At 45.7% G+C, this 19805-nt stretch overlaps 1 protein-coding gene across 1 annotated transcript in view; it reads left to right on the forward strand.

Annotated features, from left to right (window-relative positions):
* The window catches only part of LOC120995132 (synaptotagmin-2-like), a 619044-nt gene that overhangs the window by 329800 nt on the left and 269439 nt on the right, over positions 1–19805 (forward strand). The window contains 1 exon segment of the mRNA XM_040424147.1: positions 15613–15780. Coding sequence (XP_040280081.1) covers positions 15613–15780 — 168 coding nt within the window.

A 19805-nucleotide genomic window follows, 5' to 3' on the forward strand; every position in this document is an offset into this window, starting at 1 on the left:
GTAACAGAGTGGGGAGGATGACAACAGCATAAGGAGTCAACATAGTGGCCCAGTCACAGAGTGGGGAGGTGGTGGGCAACAGCAGTGGCAGTAACATAACAAGATAGTGGCAGTAGGAGAAGATGACAGCAGAGGCAGCACTTCTGTGGCATCAGGTGGTGGCAGCATCAAAATAGTGGCTGAAGCACATGGCCAGAGGTCATGGGCCATTTTTCACAATGTTCTGGTGTGGCAGCACACTGCAGTCAGAACATTACTGCTATAATAATCTATAGGGTGGGCCATTTATATGGATACACCTTAATAAAATGGGAATGGTTGGTGATATTAACTTCATGTTTGTGGAACATTAGTATATGTGAGGGGGGAAACTTTTCAAGATGGGTGGTGACCATGGCGGCCATTTTGAAGTCAGCCATTTTGAATCCACATTGGCCAAATGTGTTCAATGTGCTTCCCATTGTGTTGGATTGTCAATGCAACCCTATTCTCCCACTCTTCACACACTGATAGCAACACCGCAGGAGAAATGCTAGCACAGGCTTCCAGTATCCGTAGTTTCAGGTGCTGCACATCTCGTATCTTCACAGCATAGACGATTGTCTTAAGATGATACGAGATGTGCAGCACCTGAAACTACGGATACTGGAAGCCTGTGCTAGCATTTCTCCTGCGGTGTTGCTATCAGTGTGTGAAGAGTGGGAGAAAAGGGTTGCATTGACAATCCAACACAATGGGCAGCACATTGAACACATTTTGTAAGTGGTCAGAAACTTGTAAATAACTCATGAAAGAATAAAGTTACTTTAAAACCAAGCACACCATTGTTTTTCTTGTGAAATTCCCAATAAGTTTGATGTGTCAAATGACCCTCTTCCTATTGAAAAAACAAAAGTTGGATTCAAAATGGCCGACTTCAAAATGGCCGCCATGGTCACCACCCATCTTGAAAAGTTTCCCCCCTCACATATACTAATGTGCCACAAACTGGAAGTTAATATCATTAACTATTCCCATTTTATTAAGGTGTATCCATATAAATGGCCCACCCTGTAGTATGATGCATCAGACACCGGTGTATGGAAATCCTGCCTGATCCACCCCTGATTCATCTTCATAAAGGTTAATCTCTCTACATTTTGTTTTGAAAGGTGAGTTCTCGTTGGAATAACTATGCCCCCCGCTGCACTAAATGCGCACACTGATGCCACACTACTGGCTGGGCAGGAAAGCTTGTCCAGGGCAAAGTCAGCCAGTTGCGGCCACAATTCAAGTTGGGCTGCCCAGTAGTCCAGAGGATCTTGGATCTGGGGTGACAGGGTGCACTCCAAGTATGCCACCACCTGCTGGTTCAGGTTCTGTTTCATGTCCTGCTGCTGCTGGCTGGTTTCTTCAGTAGGCGAGTGAAGAAACATGCTCATCAGAGACTGGAGACTCAAGTTACTGCTGACGGAGCTGGTGCTGCTCCTGCCCTCTTCCCCCCTCCCCCCCTCCAGCAGTCATGGCAGTGGAGTATGAATGCAGAACAGAGTCCCTCTGCTAAATGGTGATAATGCTGCTGTCACTACGCAAGCAACTCATCATGCATCTGGCCATTTGTGCAGGGACTCGGAGGGACTCGCTGCCTCCATCTCCACTGCATACTGCAATGTTCTGTTGGGGTCATTTGCTTGGTCTTCCTTATCGCCCTCCAGCTCCTCCTCTCCTGTTGCTTTTGCAGATAAACCACCTATTTCTGTGTACACTGTACATTTCATGGGCGTTAATGTCCTCCTCATCCTCCTCTGCCAGTTCAGCTCACACAGGACTCAGGTGACCTTGAGATATAGGCACCATGTCTCCTGTCTATCCAGAGTTATCGGGATCTGTTCCAGGACGTAAAGGAGTGGAATTACATAATTCATCCCGTAGTCCTGACGACTGACAAATAAAGCGGACACCTCAAAGGGCCTGAGCAAATGGCAGGTGTCACGCATGAGCTTACACTGGCTAACGTCGAAGTTACACAGGGGAGTGCCTGCCCGAAGCGCAGTGACTGTTATCCAGTGCCGGTCTCCTGGCTCCAGAGGTTTATAGCCGCTAGATGCTATTTCTTTGTGACCTAAAGGACCTGAGAAGACGTTATGCTCCCGTGACTAGGGCTGTCACAATACCAAAATTGTGATTAGATTTCGATCCCATAAAAAAGTATTGAAATACTCGATACCATTTGATACCACACAAAAATAAAATGTCCAAAAATCTGTGTGCATTCTGCATTTTATTGAGTGTCCAACCCATAATAGTACAGTGCTATTCTATCTTTTGGGGGAAGAAGGGGACAATTTTTTTTTTTAATTGTGTTTTTTTTTTTTTTTTTCTGTATAGGATATAATTCTTAATATTTTAATAGTTCTTACTTTTTCGGACGTGGCGATACCTAATATTTTTTTATTGCTTATACAGTACAGGCCAAAAGTTTGGACACACCTTCTCATTCAAAGAGTTTTCTTTATTTTCATGACTATGAAAATTGTAGATTCACACTGAAGGCATCAAAACTATGAACTATGAACATGTGGAATTATATACATAACAAAACAAGTGTGAAACAACTGAAAATATGTCATATTCTAGGTTCTTCAAAGTAGCCACCTTTTGCTTTGATTACTGATTTGCACACTCTTGGCATTTTCTTGATGAGCTTCAAGAGGTAGTCCCCTGAAATTTTTTCACTTCACAGGTGTGCCCTGTCAGGTTTAATAAGTGGGATTTCTTGCCTTATAAATGGGGTTGGGACCATCAGTTGTGTTGAGGAGAAGTCAGGTGGATACACAGCTGATAGTCCTACTGAATAGACTGTTAGAATTTGTATTGTGGCAAGAAAAAAGCAGCTAAGTAAAGAAAAACGAGTGGCCATCATTACTTTAAGAAATGAAGGTCAGTCAGTCAGCCGAAAAATTGGGAAAACTTTGAAAGTAAGGGCTATTTGACCATGAAGGAGAGTGATGGGGTGCTGCGCCAGATGACCTGGCCTCCACAGTCACCGGACCTGAACCCAATCGAGATGGTTTGGGGTGAGCTGGACCGCAGATTGAAGGCAAAAGGGCCAACAAGTGCTAAGCATCTCTGGGAACTCCTTCAAGACTGTTGGAAGACCATTTCAGGGGACTACCTCTTGAAGCTCATCAAGAGTGTGCAAAGCAGTAATCAAAGCAAAAGGTGGCTACTTTGAAGAACCTAGAATATGACATATTTTCAGTTGTTTCACACTTGTTTGTTATGTATATAACTCCACATGTGTTAATTCATAGTTTTGATGCCTTCATAGTCATGAAAATAAAGAAATCTCTTTGAATGAGAAGGTGTGTCCAAACCTTTGGTCTGTACTGTATATCCGAAGAACCCTAGGGAGAGAAACAACGGGAACAACCTAACCCTGCTAGGCATGTCTTAGCTAACCTGACTAAATGGTTTGTTGTGTGCCCTAAGCCATGATCGTGGGTAGGCCTATAAGTGGGCATACCCTGTGGAAATGAGAAGATAAGGGAGGGAGGGAGGGTGGGGCACCTTAGAACACACGCCTGTGAGTGAGGCTGTGGCTCGTATATGAAGAGCCTCTGCCCCTCCCACAAATGCAGGCTGACTAATCAGCCTTACCAGCTTGTGGTCAAGCCATAATCGTGGGTAGGCCTATAAGTGGGCAAAAACCAAGCCAAGTAGGGTAGAAAAGGAACTCGAATGGCATGTGCAAACTAATCCCCAAGCCAACTGCAAGGCGTCAGGGATCTAGAGCGAAAGATTCAGGGTGTATGAGGCAAGGCCAGAAGGAGACCTACAACCCATCTTGTGGATGACAAGGCCAGAGACATGATGCTCAATATTGCGGATACTGCCCCAAAGTGGAATGGAGGACCGGGAATACGTTATGAAATGGATCATGAAAACCAACTGAACCTTGTAAAGTTTTGATTCTAGGGAGTACTGGCAATGCCCTAGCCTCAGGAGATTGTGGGACCAAAACCTAACTGCCTAGACTATGCAGGTATAAGGGCCAAAAAGTACTATGTAGATAGGAAGAGAATCCTTGAATAGTTCCCCAGACAACAGCTATCTGCTAGCCGTGGTCCGCGCGTTGTTCTACTGTGTGCCCCTGAGAATTGTTTTAACGCTTGAGACGTTAAGACCAACCTACTATCTGAAACTTCTACCATGAGGAAATGCTGAACCTTGTCCAAAACACGATTTAACGTGGTTGTAGGGAGTCTGAGGTTAGTGCGGCTGTCTATGCCCTCCCATGAGTGAGGGAATGCAATTGCAATGAAGCTACCGGCGAAAATGAATTCCTGGTCGTGGTAAAAAGGCAAAGACTTTGCGCGGGGACCTGGTTGACAAGATATGATCGACTACGATCAGAGACTGAAATGCTAGAGGGAATTACCCTACTTGTTCCTCCTCTGGCAGGACCTGAACGAAAGCATGAACAATTAAAGCAAGACAAAATATCTGCGTAAGACATGACAATGATGCTGTAGGGCGAACCGGACCAGTTTGCGGTCAAAACATAAAGTGAGCGATCAACATGGATTATTAGGAAATTAGGGAAGCAGGTATGTATGTGATACATAGGGGCCAAATCAGCCCAGATGCACAGATGGACAACCAACCAGGCAATCAGCCCAGCAGGACTTAAAACAGTCATCAGGCCCCCGAAGCCATGGGGCCAAAGCCGTCATCGGGCCCCCGAAGCCATGGGGCCGAGTTTTCTTTTTATTTTTTTCAAATCATGAAATTATAACTATAATAAGTGACCTGAATAAGGTGCAGGTGAAATTAAACCATGAGCCTGACCGATGTGGCAGGCGATACCTAAGATAAACTACGTGGCCTGAATAACATGCAAGGCGAAATATCGTTAGGAACGAGACCTGACCGACGTGGAAGGTGACCCCCAACATGAATTCAACTGCATGACCTGAAAAGACGAAGGGAAACGTGACAGAAAATGGAGATAATAACGAACATTAACTAAAATGAAACCTAAATTACATAAGCTGGCAAGCAGGTAAAGATGTGAGTCATTCAAAATAAAAGCATAGCTGCACAGGTGGACAGACAACCATTGGTCGGACCCCTGAAGCCATGGGGCCGAAGCAACCACCAGGGGCCCATGGGGCCGGGCAGCCGCCGGGATGCGAACCTTACAATTAAGGACGGCTGGGGAAAAGATTGGGGCTTAAGCAGACGGGTTTAGTAATCAACCGGGACTCGATAACCTAGAAAGACAAAGACATGGGGTAAAGCTTCTTAATGAAATGAGGCTGAAATTAACCACAAGTACTAATCTGTAAAATATAAATGAACAAAAGAAAACTTCTGAAAGGTGTGCCATGGAAAATAGTATCAAATGGCCGTATGACCTACCAATGTCGATGACAATTGTGAAATCCTCTAAGCCAGGAGCCACTCCAGCGAGCCTCTTATGGCCGGAGCCATGCGTGCGAGTCTCTTATGGCGGGAGCCATGCATGCGAGTCCCATATGGCCGGAGCCATGCGTGCGAGTCCCATATGGCCGGAGCCATGCGTGCGAGTCTCATATGGCCGGAGCCATGCGTGCGAGTCTCATATGGCCGGAGCCATGCGTGCGAGTCTCATTTGGCCGGAGCCATGCGTGCGAGTCTCATTTGGCCGGAGCCATGCGTGCGAGTCTCATATGGCCTGAGCCATACGTGCGAGTCTCATATGGCCTGAGCCATGCGTGCGAGTCTCTTATGGCCGGAGCCATGCGTGCGAGTCTCTTATGGCCGGAGCCATGCGTGCGAGTCTCTTATGGCCGGAGACATGCGTGCGAGTCTCTTATGGCTGGAGCCATGCGTGCGAGTCTCTTATGGCTGGAGCCATGCGTGCGAGTCTCTTATGGCCGGAGCCATGCTTGCGAGTCTCTTATGGCGGAAAAAAGTATCAGATGGGCGTGCGAACTACGAATGACGATGCCAGTCGTGAGGTCCTATAAGCGAACAGCCACTCGTGCGAGTCTTTATGGGATTAGCCATGCGTGCGAGACTCTTATGGCAGAAAAAAGTATCAGATGGGCGTGCGGACTACAAGTGTCAGTGCCAATCGTGAGGTCCTATAAGCGAAGAGCCACTCGTGCGAGCCTCTTATGATATTTTTTTTTTATAAACCACTTATGCAGCACCAGAATGCCTTGGTGACTCGCATAACCATGACCCCCTCCAACCGCAAACCTGGGACACTAACCAGCCTACAACCATGTCGTACCCCTAACAAAAAAAACAAAACATGAAAAACGGTCATGGGGCCCCCGGAGCCATGAGGCCGGATCAGTCATAGGGCCCCCGAAGCCAGAGGGATGACGTTGTGGTGACGATAAGTAATTAAAACGTAAGCCGGACCTGATGGGATATGCAGAGACTTGAATGATTGGATTGGCTAGAAGGTGGCCTAAAGAACATAACTGCCAACAGGCGTTGAAAATATAGACATTAGTAATCCAAAGCACGTGCATACATAAAACACTAACCACCGCGAACCATAAAACGTAAACATGAAATTGAAACAGAGATGGGAGAAAAACTAAGAGCCTGAGGCATTGCAAGTTCACTAAGAGAAGTCTCTTATCGTGACAAACAAATGAACAGCTTGTGAAAACATAGCAGGAAACTTACTCCTATTGGCCCACTGACCTCCGCTGAGGAGCTGTTTGGTGAACTGGGGCAGGAGACCAATCTGAGTGAATACGAAACAGAAGTAAAAGGAGACCAGTCTGAGTGAAAATGAACCAGGATTAAAGACGACAAAAAAAATAAAATAATAATTCTCCCTGAGGTGAACAGAAAAGTAGGCCTATGGAATGTAACAGACCACCGAGGAAAGGAACGTAAGCCTGAAAAGAACGCAGTTATGTTTGTCGGAAGAGAGGTACCATAGCTGTGGGTGCAGACTGCCCCGGTGAGATTATTGAGTAAAACCATGACGTAGCAATGAACAGGAGAATGCAGCTTTGAGTGGAAGCAGAGTACAACACATGATGTAACAACAAATGGGTGAATGGAGCTTTGGATGCGAGTGGTACCTAAAAAACATGGTATGGCGCAGCTCTGAGTATGGGTAGCGCATGAAAAGCATGGTATAAAGCAGACGTATGAATGCAATCTGAAAGTGAGCAGAGTATTGACGTGATGCAAAAGCAGACACGTGAACGCAGCTCTAGTAGTGAATGGAGTATAGGACAAGATTTAAAAGCAGACATACGGACGCAGCTTTGGATGTGCACGGAATATTAACTTGATGTGACAGCAGACATGGAAAGCGGCTTTGGTGAGTGGGGTATACGACCTGGTGTAGCAGTAGAAGTGTGAACACAACTCTGGGTATAAGCAGAGCATGAAATTTGGTATAACAGCAGCTCTGGTTGTGAACAGAGCATAACAGATGTAACAGCGACATGAATGCAGTTCTTGAAATGGGCCTGGAAAGAACTTGTAGTAGCATAGGACATGTGAACGCAGCTCTGGGTGCGAGTAGAGTAAACCTGATATACCGATAGACGTATGAATGCAACTCTGGTCGAGGGTGGAGTGCAAAAAAGGATTTGACAGCGTAGTGTGAATGCACCTCTGGGTGTGGCCGAGAATGAAATTGATAGAACAGAAGCTCTAAATGTGAGTGGAGCATAAACATGATGTAACAGTGAAAGTGAATGCAGCTCTGAAACAAGCCTAGTATGAACATGTTGTGACAGCGGACGTGTAAACACAGCTCTCAGTGAAAAGAGCAAACATGGTATACCAGTCGACGCATGAACGCAGCTCTGGTTGTGAGTGGAGCAAGGTGTGAACACCAGGGTGGTGCGTCCCGAGAATAAAAATGGAGTAACAGTAGCAGCTGTAAGCAGAGTACACAACATGTAATAACAGGCGTGTAATACGGATCTGGCTGTCGGCTGGGTACGGAATGAGATGTAACAGCCAACAGGTGACTGCAGCTTGAATGTGAGACTAATCTGAGTGAATACAAACCTAGAGTAGGAAAGTGCTGGACAGTAAGACGTGCGGATGCAGCATAAGACATGAAATAAAAGCCGAAAGTGTAAATGCCTAAACAATAAACGCTGCGTCCGATCTCCAAACATGACGTCACGTGCAGCCCGGATAACTCTTCCTTTACAGCAAATTGGCTGAAGTAACTTTTCATACGAGATGAACAAAGCGAAGTGAAACTTGTAAGATTTATAGGAACTAACTCCTATTACCAACAAACAAAGATGAAAAAAAAGAGTATTTAGCCCCAACGAGCAAACCTGAGGTAGCAGATTCTGAGGCGAAGCCTCCCGTTCGCTAGCAAAGTTGGTTCCGACCGGCCAGGAGAGACGGCCCCGGCCCAACCTACTTACGTAGCATGGCGCGTGCATGCTACGGTAGCAGAGAGCAAGATAACAAGCTCTATTCTGGCTCCAGGCTGCAAAGAAAGAATCCTACCACCAGAGAAGCTAGCTTGCTAATGACACCCAGCGGCAGCTGTGCACCTGAGAGCACACGCCTGTGAGTGAGGCTGTGGCTCATATATGAAGAGCCTCCGCCCCTCCCACAAATGCAGGCTGACTAATCAGCCTTACCAACATTATATATATATATATATATATACACAGTACAGACCAAAAGTTTGGACACACTTCTCATTCAAAGAGTTTTCTTTATTTTCATGACTGTGAAAATTGTAGATTCACACTGAAGGTCTGAAACTGAAACTGCGTCAGTTAACCCCTCAGGTGCCGTGCCTGAGAGGTTAATTGACGGGGTTCTCGGAATCGCGTGGATGTGTGACTGCCCCTATGACATCACTAAAATACTGCAGTAATTAAGAAACGGCCATATGGTATGATTCTTAATACCGCGGTACCAGTATATTGCCCAACCCTAGGCGGCATTGCCATCATCTGGCCAAGTTGCAGGTATGCGTGGGGAGGAACTACATTTACCGAGTGGGCTGTAAAGGACATATATTGTCCTTGACCATAGTTAAAGCAAAACATGTTGGCATTGCTATGAACTGTACCAGACACCGACAAGCTCAAGGACTTGCCCACCTTCTGTTCAACATACAGTCAGGTCCATTAATATTGGGACATTGACACAATTCTAACATTTTTGGCTCTATACACCACCACAATGCATTTGAAATGAAACAAACAAGATGTGCTTTAACTGCAGACTGCCAGCTTTAATTTGAGGGTATTTACATCCAAATCAGGTGAACTGTGTAGGAATTACAACAGTTTGCATATGTGCTTCCCACTTTTTATTGGTCCAAAAGTAATGGGACAATTGGCTTCTCAGCTGTTCCATGGTCAGGTGTGTGTTATTCCCTCATTATCCCAATTACAATGAGCAGATAAAAGGTCCAGAGTTCATTTCAAGTGTGCTATGCTATTTGCATTTGGAATCTGTTGCTGTCAACTCTCAAGATGAGATCCAAAGAGCTGTCACTATCAGTGAAGCAAGCCATCATTAGGCTCAAAAAACAAAACAAACCCATCAGAGAGATAGCAAAAACATTAGGCGTGGCCAAAACCACTGTTTGGAACATTCTTAAAAAGAAGGAATGCATCGGTGAGCTCAGCAACACCAAAAGACCCGGAAGACCACGGAAAACAACTGTGGTGGATGACCGGAGAATGCTTTCCCTGGTGAAGAAAACACCCCAAATTCAACAATCAAGAGAAGACTTCACCAGAGTGAATACAGAGGGTTCACCACAAGATGTAAACCATTGGTGAACCTCAAAAACAGGAAGGCCAGATTAGAGTTTGCCAAACGACATCTAAAAAAGCCTTCACAGTTCTGAAACAACATCCTATGGACAGATGAGACCAAAATCAACTTGTACCAGAGTGATGGTAAGAGAAGAGTATGGAGAAGGAAAGGAACTGCTCATGATCCTAAGTATACCACCTCATCAGTGAAGCATGGTGGTGGTAGTGTCATAGCATGGGCATGTATGGCTGCCAATGGAACTGGTTCTCTTGTATTTATTGATGATGTGACTGCTGACAAAAGCAGCAGAATGAATTCTGAAGTGTTTCGGGCAATATTATCTGCTCATATTCAGCCAAATGCTTCAGAACTCATTGGACGGCGCTTCACAGTGCAGATGGACAATGACCCAAAGCATACTGCAAAAGCAACCAAAGAGTTTTTTAAGGGAAAGAAGTGGAATGTTATGCAATGGCCAAGTCAATCACCTGACCTGAATCCGATTGAGCATGCATTTCACTTGCTGAAGACAAAACTAAAGGGAAAATGCCCTAAGAACAAGCAGGAACTGAATGACAGTTGCAGTAGAGGCCTGGCAGAGCATCACCAGGGATGAAACCCAGCGTCTGGAGATGTCTATGCTTTCCAGACTTAAGACTGTAATTGACTGCAAAGGATTTGCAACCAAGTATTAAAAAGGGAAAGTTTGATTTATGATTATTATTAGTATGTCCCATTACTTTTGGTCCCTTAAAAAGTGTGAGGCACATATGCAAACTGTTGTAATTCCTACACCGTTCACTTGATTTGGATGTAAATACCCTCAAATTAAAGCTGACAGTCTGCAGTTAAAGCACATTTTGTTTGTTTCATTTAAAATCCATTGTGGTGGTGTATAGAGCCAAAAATGTTATAATTGTGTCGATGTCCCAATATTTATGGACCTGACTGTATGTGTGCAGGGCTGATTGTCACGCTCTAGTGTGGGAGGGAAACTCCCACACCGAACATTGGAGGGGAAGGGAAAAGGAATTAAGGCCTGAAAACTAGGGAAGGAAGATGGGCACCTCCTAGTGAAAACCCTAATCAAAGCCCTGACTGACTACCAGTATGAACCGACCCCAGAGGTAGGTGTATTCATACACAGGAATACCTACAGTCCTATCTAACACTAAAGGACCCTGGTACTAATGACAGGAATGAGACATCCTGTTCCTCCAAAAGGAAGGATGAACGGGAGTCTCCCTAAGGCCTAATACAAAACAACAAAGAAATGCAACACACAGAAAAGTCAAAATACAAAGGGAAAGGTAACACTTAACTTCCAAGAAGCTATGGCAGCACCAGGAACTCAGCCGAGATCCAAATACCAGCTATCTACAGGTCCATCTGAATCTGTAAACCGCACAGCATTGTGGGAGAGACAACTATAAATAGGGAAAGTTAAATGACCACATTAGCAACACCTGGAGGTTAAGGGTGTGGCCAGTACCAGAAACAACACAGACTCCTATTGATCCACAAGGTAAACATGTCAAACCAAACCACGTGTTGCCAGTCGCGGGGACATCCGTATGTCTCGATACATCTGTGACACTGGTACTGCTTTTTTAGAGAAGTAATGATGGCTTGGGACTCTCCACCTTGGTTCGGCACAAGCCATCAGTTCTCTGAAATGAGCAGAGTCAACCACATGCAAAGGGAGGGACTGTAGTGCCAGCAACTTGGCCAGGAGCAAGTTAAGCTTCTGCGCCGTTGGATGAGTGCACGCATACTGTTGTTTTTTTGCAATCGCCTCGGTCATCGTTTGCTGGTGAAATGTGTGATGAGGAGTAGGCGGAGGAGCATAAGGACCAGTAGACAAAGAGAAGGAAGCACAGCTCCCTTCTGCTGAGGTGGTGGAGCCTTGCCTGCTGGAAAAGATGTGCAGGCCATTGGGAGAAGCAGCGATTACTGCGTCAGGCTGTACCACTACATTAGCACCACGGTTTTCCCAGGCCACTTTATGGTGACGCTGCATGTATTGACGCAGGGCCGTGGTGCCAACATTGGCACCCTGGCCGTGCTTCACCTTCTGCCCACAGATCCTACATGCGGCCGCGCTGACTTCCTTTGGCGACTTCATGAAAAATTCCCACACCAGCAAGTATGGCAGTTTACCCCCACCACTGCATGCTGACTGCCTGCCACTGCCTCTATGAAGCTGTGTACCGCTAGTTGTTTCAACACCTGCTCCCATTTGACTCTCATTATCGCTACTTATACGCTACAGGAGGAAACAGCGGACCTATCCTCCAAATCTGGGGTGGACAGTAGCTGCTGACTGTCTTCAATAAGCTCGTCCCCGCTGAACAGTGGAGCAGAGCCAGCAACATACAATACTTCCCGAATAGAAGGAGCAAACAAAGAATGAGGCAGGTTCAGGACAGATGAGGACACAGAGCTTGTTCCTGTGCCATGTCATTTAAGTGTGGTGTCAGAGGAACCCACCGACTCCTGGCTGTAGGTGTCTGACGTCAGTTGAGATTATGTTGAAGACTGAGTCAACCATTCAAGGACAGCTGAATTGCTCTTCAAAACACGCCCATGGGAAGACAGTGGCAGCTCTGGCCTGTTGCTGCTGCTACCAACCCCTTTCTTCTGCTGCTACTTATGCCTGCTCCAGCAACATTTTTGCCACTGCCCATTCTCTCAAAGGGCCCTGGCACCTGTCTGTTGGACATACTGTACATTAACTGTATGTGTAAAATAAGTTATTAAATGTTAACAGTAGTATTAGACCGCATATTCACCCCAATTTGAGAATCAAGGCCTAATGAAATTACTTTTCTATAAAACAAGGGGGACACCCCAGTAACAGACATCCCAATTTGAGAATCAAGGTGTAATAGAATTGCTTATCTATTTAACAATTGAGACACCCCAATAACAGTTAAATTACACAGCATATTCATCACAATTTGACAATTTAGGCATAATAGATCTGCGTATCTATTAAACAAGGTGGGCACCCCAATAACAGTTAAATTCAGGGGCGTTGCTAGGGTCTCAAAAAATCCGGGACTCAAGCCCCAATGCATATGGCCCAATTCTTTAAGTCGACCAACTGACTGACCCCTAAGCCCGCTATAGCTATATAGCGGCACGTACCTCTCACATCCAGTTCCTCCCAGGTGTCCAATAGTAATTCCCTTCTAGAATGCCCTCATTAGTAACACTGCCCCCTACAGTGCCCCCAACTGTGATAATGCTCCCCAAGAGTGACCCCATTAGTTGAAGAGCCCTCCAGTATTAATAATGCCCTTACAGAACTCCTAGTAGAAATAAGGCCCCCCTATTGTTCCCCCAGTGGTAATAAAGCTATCTAATGAATCCTCAGTAGTAATAAGACCCCCACAGTGCTCTTAGTAGAAATTATGCAGATCTATAAGTCCCTCCTATAGCGCCCCCATTAGTAATAGGAACACCTAATGTCTCCTGGATTTAAAATGCCCCCACAGTGCCCCAAGTATTTATAATGCCCCCTACTGTTATAATGCTCACCCTGAAGTGCCCCAGTATTTATATTGCGGCCTACTGTTATAATGCTCGTCCTGAAATCCTCCCATTATTTATAATGCCCCCTGCAGTGCCCCCTGTAGTTATATTCCTCCGTTTACTGTATTTAAAAATTATAATTCCTCAGCCCCTCCACCATACAGTCCCATGTAAATAACATTATTTCCCTTCTCTGCCATAGAGTGCCATGTAAATACCATCGCACCATCTCTCCTGCCCCCTCAATATACAGTCCCATGTAAATAACATCACCCCCTCCCCAGTTGCCTTCAACATACAGTCCCATGTAAATAACATCACCCCCTCAATATTCATTCCCATATAAATAACATCACTTCCTCCCCCAGTCACTTTGAATATACAGTCCCATGTAAATAAAATCACCCCTCACCAGCCACCTCCAACATGCAGTCCCATGTAAATAACATCACCCCGCCCCAGCCACCTCCAACATGCATTCCGATGTAAATAACATCACTCCCTCAACTTTCAGTCCCATGTAAATAACATCACTCCACCCCACTGTCCCATGTAACTTCCCTCCCTTCAGCCCTAACATACAGTCCCAGTTAAATAACTACAACTCCCAACATTGCTCTGCCTCTCACACTGAGTAATCTACCCCTTCACTTACCTCTCCTCATGTAGCAGACCTCACCACAGCTTCTTCCCAGGACTTCTCTTCACTGCTGAGACGTCCTCTCCTGCACTGGTCACATGACGGTGACATCATCGCAGGTCCTTTTAAGCTACTGCATTTAGCATTGATCCCATGACCTGTGATGTCATCACAGGTCCTTCAGCTCTTGCAGGGCATTAGATTCATTTGTATTGCCGTCCTGAGGATGGCAATACCGTTGTATCTAGCAGGCAGGCAGTACATTCGGGGCCTGTGACAAAACATCAGGGGCCCAGGCCCCAAATTTTTTAACCTAGCAACGCCCCTGGTTAAATTATTCACCCCAATTTGAGAATCAAGGTGTAATAGATCTGCTTATCTATTTAACAAGAGGAACACTGTTCAATTAGATAGCTCTGTGCAGGGATTAATGCAAACTGAGCTGTCTCCTATGGATCCCTTCAGCTTTATATTACACAGTCTGCACTAGACCTGCACTGTCCCTATGATCTCCCTACTCTGTCCCTGCAATCTCCCTGTCCAAGACTCTAAAAATTAAGCTTTGTTAAACACTGTCCCTAGCACTTGGCGCATCTTTCCCTATTCTCAGTTCACTGTAAAATGGCTGAGAACAGGCAGGATTAAAATTTTTATAGTGCTGTGACATCACAGGAGAATGCCATCTGCTGATTGGCTGGCTGCACTTCATTATGGGCGATCCCTTGTTCCCGGGTTTCTTACTTTTACTTTGTAACACATGTAGCCACCATTTTAGAAAAAATAGATTTGTTACCACGAAGCGGCAGGAAATTCAGTTTCATTCCGAATTTAATTTTTCCTAAACTTCGGATCAAATTCCCACTTTGGATGCTTCGATTCGCTCAACACTACTTTTATCCATTTCCATATCTCCTATTTATCTTAATGGAGATGGGTGATGTATGTGTGATCATCTTTCAGCTGCAATCCCAATGGGAATAGGGGAGTTTGGGGGTCATTTATGAAGCTGAAATACGTCTAGATTAGGCGTATTTCAGGCGCAGATTGCGGCGCAATTGTCAGTTGCGCTGCAGTCTGCTACTTTTCCCCACTGATGCCAGGTCTAAAAATGTGGGTGTGGCATTTACCATTTTCTACACCTGTTTTAGAAGCTGTCTTTCATTTAGAACTGGTGGAGGATCCGCCAAAGTTATGGAGAGGCTGGCACCTCTTCATAACTTCAGGGGGTCCACCACCAGCACAGGAGTTTATTTAGACCGGCATCTAAAATGCCGGTCTTAATAAATGACCTCCTTTATGTGTAGTCAGAAGCTGTATCTAAGGCTGCTTTTTCCAGTGCCCAATTTCCAGTATCTTAACATTTCAGTATGGGGTTATTATTCATAGATGGGTAGACTAGACCACCCAACCTTGAAGGGGACCCAGCAGTGGATGGCAGGAAGGGATAACATTAGAATTTGAGTTAAATAATACGCCATATTCTGATTACACTTTTCATTTAAATAAACCTTTTATGGTTTTATGGTACCTTTCATGATTGGCATGACCTGTACGCCACTATGTGACCCATAGTGCTGCTTATTTTCATACTCGTACATTTTATTAATGTTTATATGGTGTTAGGGTTTAATCTTCTTGTATGTATAACTATATTTAACTTTACGTTTATTGTACCTTAGATTCCGTATCAAGAACTTGGAGGAAAGACCCTATGTATGTCCATATATGACTTTGATCGATTTTCCAAACATGACATTATTGGAGAGGTGAAAGTTGCAATGAACACTGTAGATCTTGGACAGCCAATTGAAGAGTGGAGAGATTTGCAGAGCGCAGAAAAAGAGGAGGTATGTTAATTTAGCAAAAAAAAAGTGAATATCTACACTTTCTTTAATCTTCCTTCTGTATGTGAATGATCTCAGGTGTTTTCAGAATCTAGGAAGGGTCTTTCTTTCCACAAAAGTTGTGCCATTTTTTAAAGGAGGACAAAGGGACACTTCCTAAGTGCAGTAGTTGAGTGCCTGAATACAGGGGTACACAGTGGATCTGTGAACCAACAAGTTTTAAACTAACCTGATGGATTTGTGCAAAACAGACACATCTCTGTGTAGCACTTGGTTGCAGAGATGATGCGATATAGCCACTGCTCTCTCTGGGAATTCTGCCAACTCCTTGTCCGGGGGGCAGAATATCAGAACTACCATATGAAATAGATATGGTTCCAATAGGAATCCTAGATGTCCCTTGAGTAGGTAGTGGCTTAATGAGCAGTATAAGGCCTCCTGCACACGACCGTATGTGTGCACCCGTGGCCGTTGTGCCGTTTCCGTTTTTTTTTCGCGGACCATTGACTTTCAATGGGTCCGTGGAAAAATCGGAAAATGCACCGTTTTGCAGCCGCATCCGTGATCCGTGTTTCCTGCACCCTGCCCGTGATAAAAATATGGACCTGTCCTATTTTTTTCACGGCCAACGGTTCACGGACCCCATTCAAGTCAATGGGTCCGTGAAAGAACACGGATGCACACAAGATTGGCATCCGTGTCCGTGATCCGTGGCCGTAGGTTAGTTTTTATACAGACGGATCCGAAGATCCGTCTGCATAAAAGCTTTTTCAAAGCTGAGTTTTCACTTCGTGAAAACTCAGAACCGACAGTATATTCTAACACAGAAGCGTTCCCATGGTGATGGGGACGCTTCTAGTTAGAATACACTACAAACTGTGTACAAGACTGCCCCCTGCTGCCTGGCAGCACCCGATCTCTTACAGGGGGCCGTGATTAGCACAATTAACCCCTTCAGGTGCGGCACCTGAAGGGGTTAATTGTGCTGATCACGGCCCCCTGTAAGAGAACAGGGCTGCCAGGCAGCAGGGGGCAGACCCTCCCCCCCTCCCCAGTTTGAATATCATTGGTGGCCAGTGCGGTTCCCCCCCCTCTATTGTAATAATACTTTGGTGGCCAGTGCGGCCCCCCCCTCCCTCTATTGTAATAATTCGTTGGTGGCACAGTGTGCGCCCCCCCCCCCCCCCCTCTATTGTAATAATTCGTTGGTGGCACAGTGTGCGCCCCCCCCTCCCTCCCTCTATTGTAATAATTCGTTGGTGTGCCCCCCCCATCGGCCCCCCCTCCCTCTATAGCATTAACAACATTGGTGGCCAGTGTGCGGCCTCCCATCTCCCCCCCCCCATCATTGGTGGCATCGGAGTTCCAATCGGAGTCCCAGTTTAATCGCTGGGGCTCCGATCGGTAACCATGGCAACCAGGACGCTACTACAGTCCTGGTTGCCATGGTTACTTAGCAATAGTACAATAGTAGAAGATTCATACTTACCGGCTGCTGCGATGTTCGTGTCCGGCCGGGAGCTCCACCTACTGGTAAGTGACAGGTCTGTGCAGCGCATTGGTAAATGAACTGTCACTTACCAGTAGGAGGAGCTCCCGGCCGGACACAGACATCGCAGCTCCCAGGTAAGTATGAATCTTTTACTATTGTACTATTGCTAGTAACCCGCTGCCACCAATGATCGGGGGGGGGGGGGTAGATGGGAGGCCGCACACTGGCCACCAATGTTGTTAATGCTATAGAGGGAGGGGGGGCCAATGGGGGCGCACACTGTGCCACCAACGATTTATTACAATAGAGGGAGGAAGGGGGGGGGGCGCACACTGTGCCACCGACGAATTATTACAATAGAGGGAGGAAGGGGGGGGCGGGGGGGGGCACACTGTGCCACCAACGAATTATTACAATAGAGGGAGGAAGGGGGGGGCCGCACTGGCCACCAATGATATTCAAACTGGGGAGGGGGGGGGGTCTGCCCCCTGCTGCCTGGCAGCCCTGATCTCTTACAGGGGGATATGATGGTACAAATAACCCCTTCAGGTGCGGCACCTGAGGGGTTAATTGTGCTGATCACGGCCCCCTGTAAGAGATCGGATGCTGCTAGGCAGCAGGGGGCAGTCATGTACACAGTTTGTAGTATATTCTAACTAGAAGCGTCCCCATCACCATGGGAACGCCTCTGTGTTAGAATATACTGTCGAAAATGAGGTTTCACGATCTAACTCATATCCGACAGTATATTCTAACATAGAGGCGTTCCCATGGTGATGGGGACGCTTCAAGTTAAAATATACCATCGGATTGGAGAAAACTCCGATCCGATGGTATAAAAGGGACTCCAGAATTACAATGCAAGTCAATGGGGACGGATCCGTTTCAAAAATGGCACCATATTGTGTCAACGTCAAACGGATCCGTCCCCATTGACTTGCATTGTAATTCAGGACGGATCCGTTTGGCTCCGTACGGCCAGGCGGACACCAAAACGACTTTTTTTTCATGTCCGTGGATCCTCCAAAAATCAAGGAAGACCCACGGACGAAAAAACGGTCACGGATCACGGAAAAACGTGACCCGTTTTTGCGGACCGCAAAAAAATACGTTCGTGTGCAGGAGGCCTAAGAGAAAAAGTGAAAGAATCGTTTCAACAAGCCATTTGGCTCAATGGAGTTTCATTGTAAAAATTTGAGCATCATACTAATTCTTTCCTCAGGCTATACAACATACAAAACTAACACTTCATGAAAGAACAAATAACATGAAGTCTGGTTCATAGAAGGTCATTGCCACATATTGATAAAATGTTTAAATTCTACACAGGAGACATCTTCCCTTAAAGTTGTTCTGTAGTTCTTTTTAACTGATGATCTATTCTCTGGAATTGGTGGGGGTCTGACACCTGGGACCTCCACCGATTAGCTGTTTGAGAAGGCAGTGGTGCTACAGCAGTGCCGCGACCTTCTCTCTGTTTCCCTCAGGCCCATTGACGTAACGACTAGTATCACTGGCCTGGGCGGGGCTAAACCCCATTCAAGTGAACGGAGATTAGCCTTGCCCAGGCCAGTAATACTAGTTGTGCTGTCACTGGGCCTGAGGGAAACAGAGAGAAGGCCGCTATGCTCCTGTAGCACCACTGCCTTCTCAAACAGCTGATCAGCGGGGGTCCCAGGTGTCGGACCCCCACCAATCAGATGCCGATGATCTATCCAGCGGAGATATCAACACTTAAAAAGAACTACAGAATCCCTTTAACCCTTTCGCTACCAGCGACATGTACTTAGCTGGATCGATGTGCGAACATGGCGTCATGGCCGGCAAGTCTCTGCTGTTTCAAACAGCAGAGACCTGTGGCTAATTACCGTGACCGGCAATAATTCCGATTGCGGTAATTAAAGGCTTTAGATGCCGTGATTAAGTAAGATCATGGCATCTAAATGCGCAAAAACCCAGGGCTTCGTACCGATACCTCCTGCGGCCAATGGGGGCATCGGTAGTTGCGCTGAACACTATCAGCCTATCAGCCTCGCTGACGAGGCTAATAGTATTCATGCTGCAATTCTTATTTTGACCTTCAGATGGCAGGCCAGGATAAGAAATAAGGAATTTTCAGTCCAAAACCCATTTTAAAAATCCCTGATAGTACACAATAAAAACTTAAAAAAACATAATTTATAGGCTCATATATGAGCTTCAAAATCATTACAAAAAATAAAAAAAGTTAAAAAATAAATAAAAAAAATATAAAAGTTAAATCACCATCCAATAAATATAAACAATAAATATAAACATCATGGGTATTACTGCGACTGAAATCCCTCAATACGACGAATGGCTTAAGGGAAAAAAGGGGTAAAAATGGCATTTGGCATTTTTTCATTATTAAAAAATGTAATAATATGTGATCAAAAAGTCACACACACTCCAATATGGTATCAATAACATCTTCGGATTGTCCCGCAAAAAATTAGCCCCTAAACTGCTCAGTAGACATAAGTATAAAAACCTTATGGGGGTCAGAATATGGTGA

The sequence above is a fragment of the Bufo bufo genome, chromosome 3 (genome assembly GCF_905171765.1).
Source record: "Bufo bufo chromosome 3, aBufBuf1.1, whole genome shotgun sequence".
Taxonomy (NCBI): Eukaryota; Metazoa; Chordata; class Amphibia; order Anura; family Bufonidae; genus Bufo; species Bufo bufo.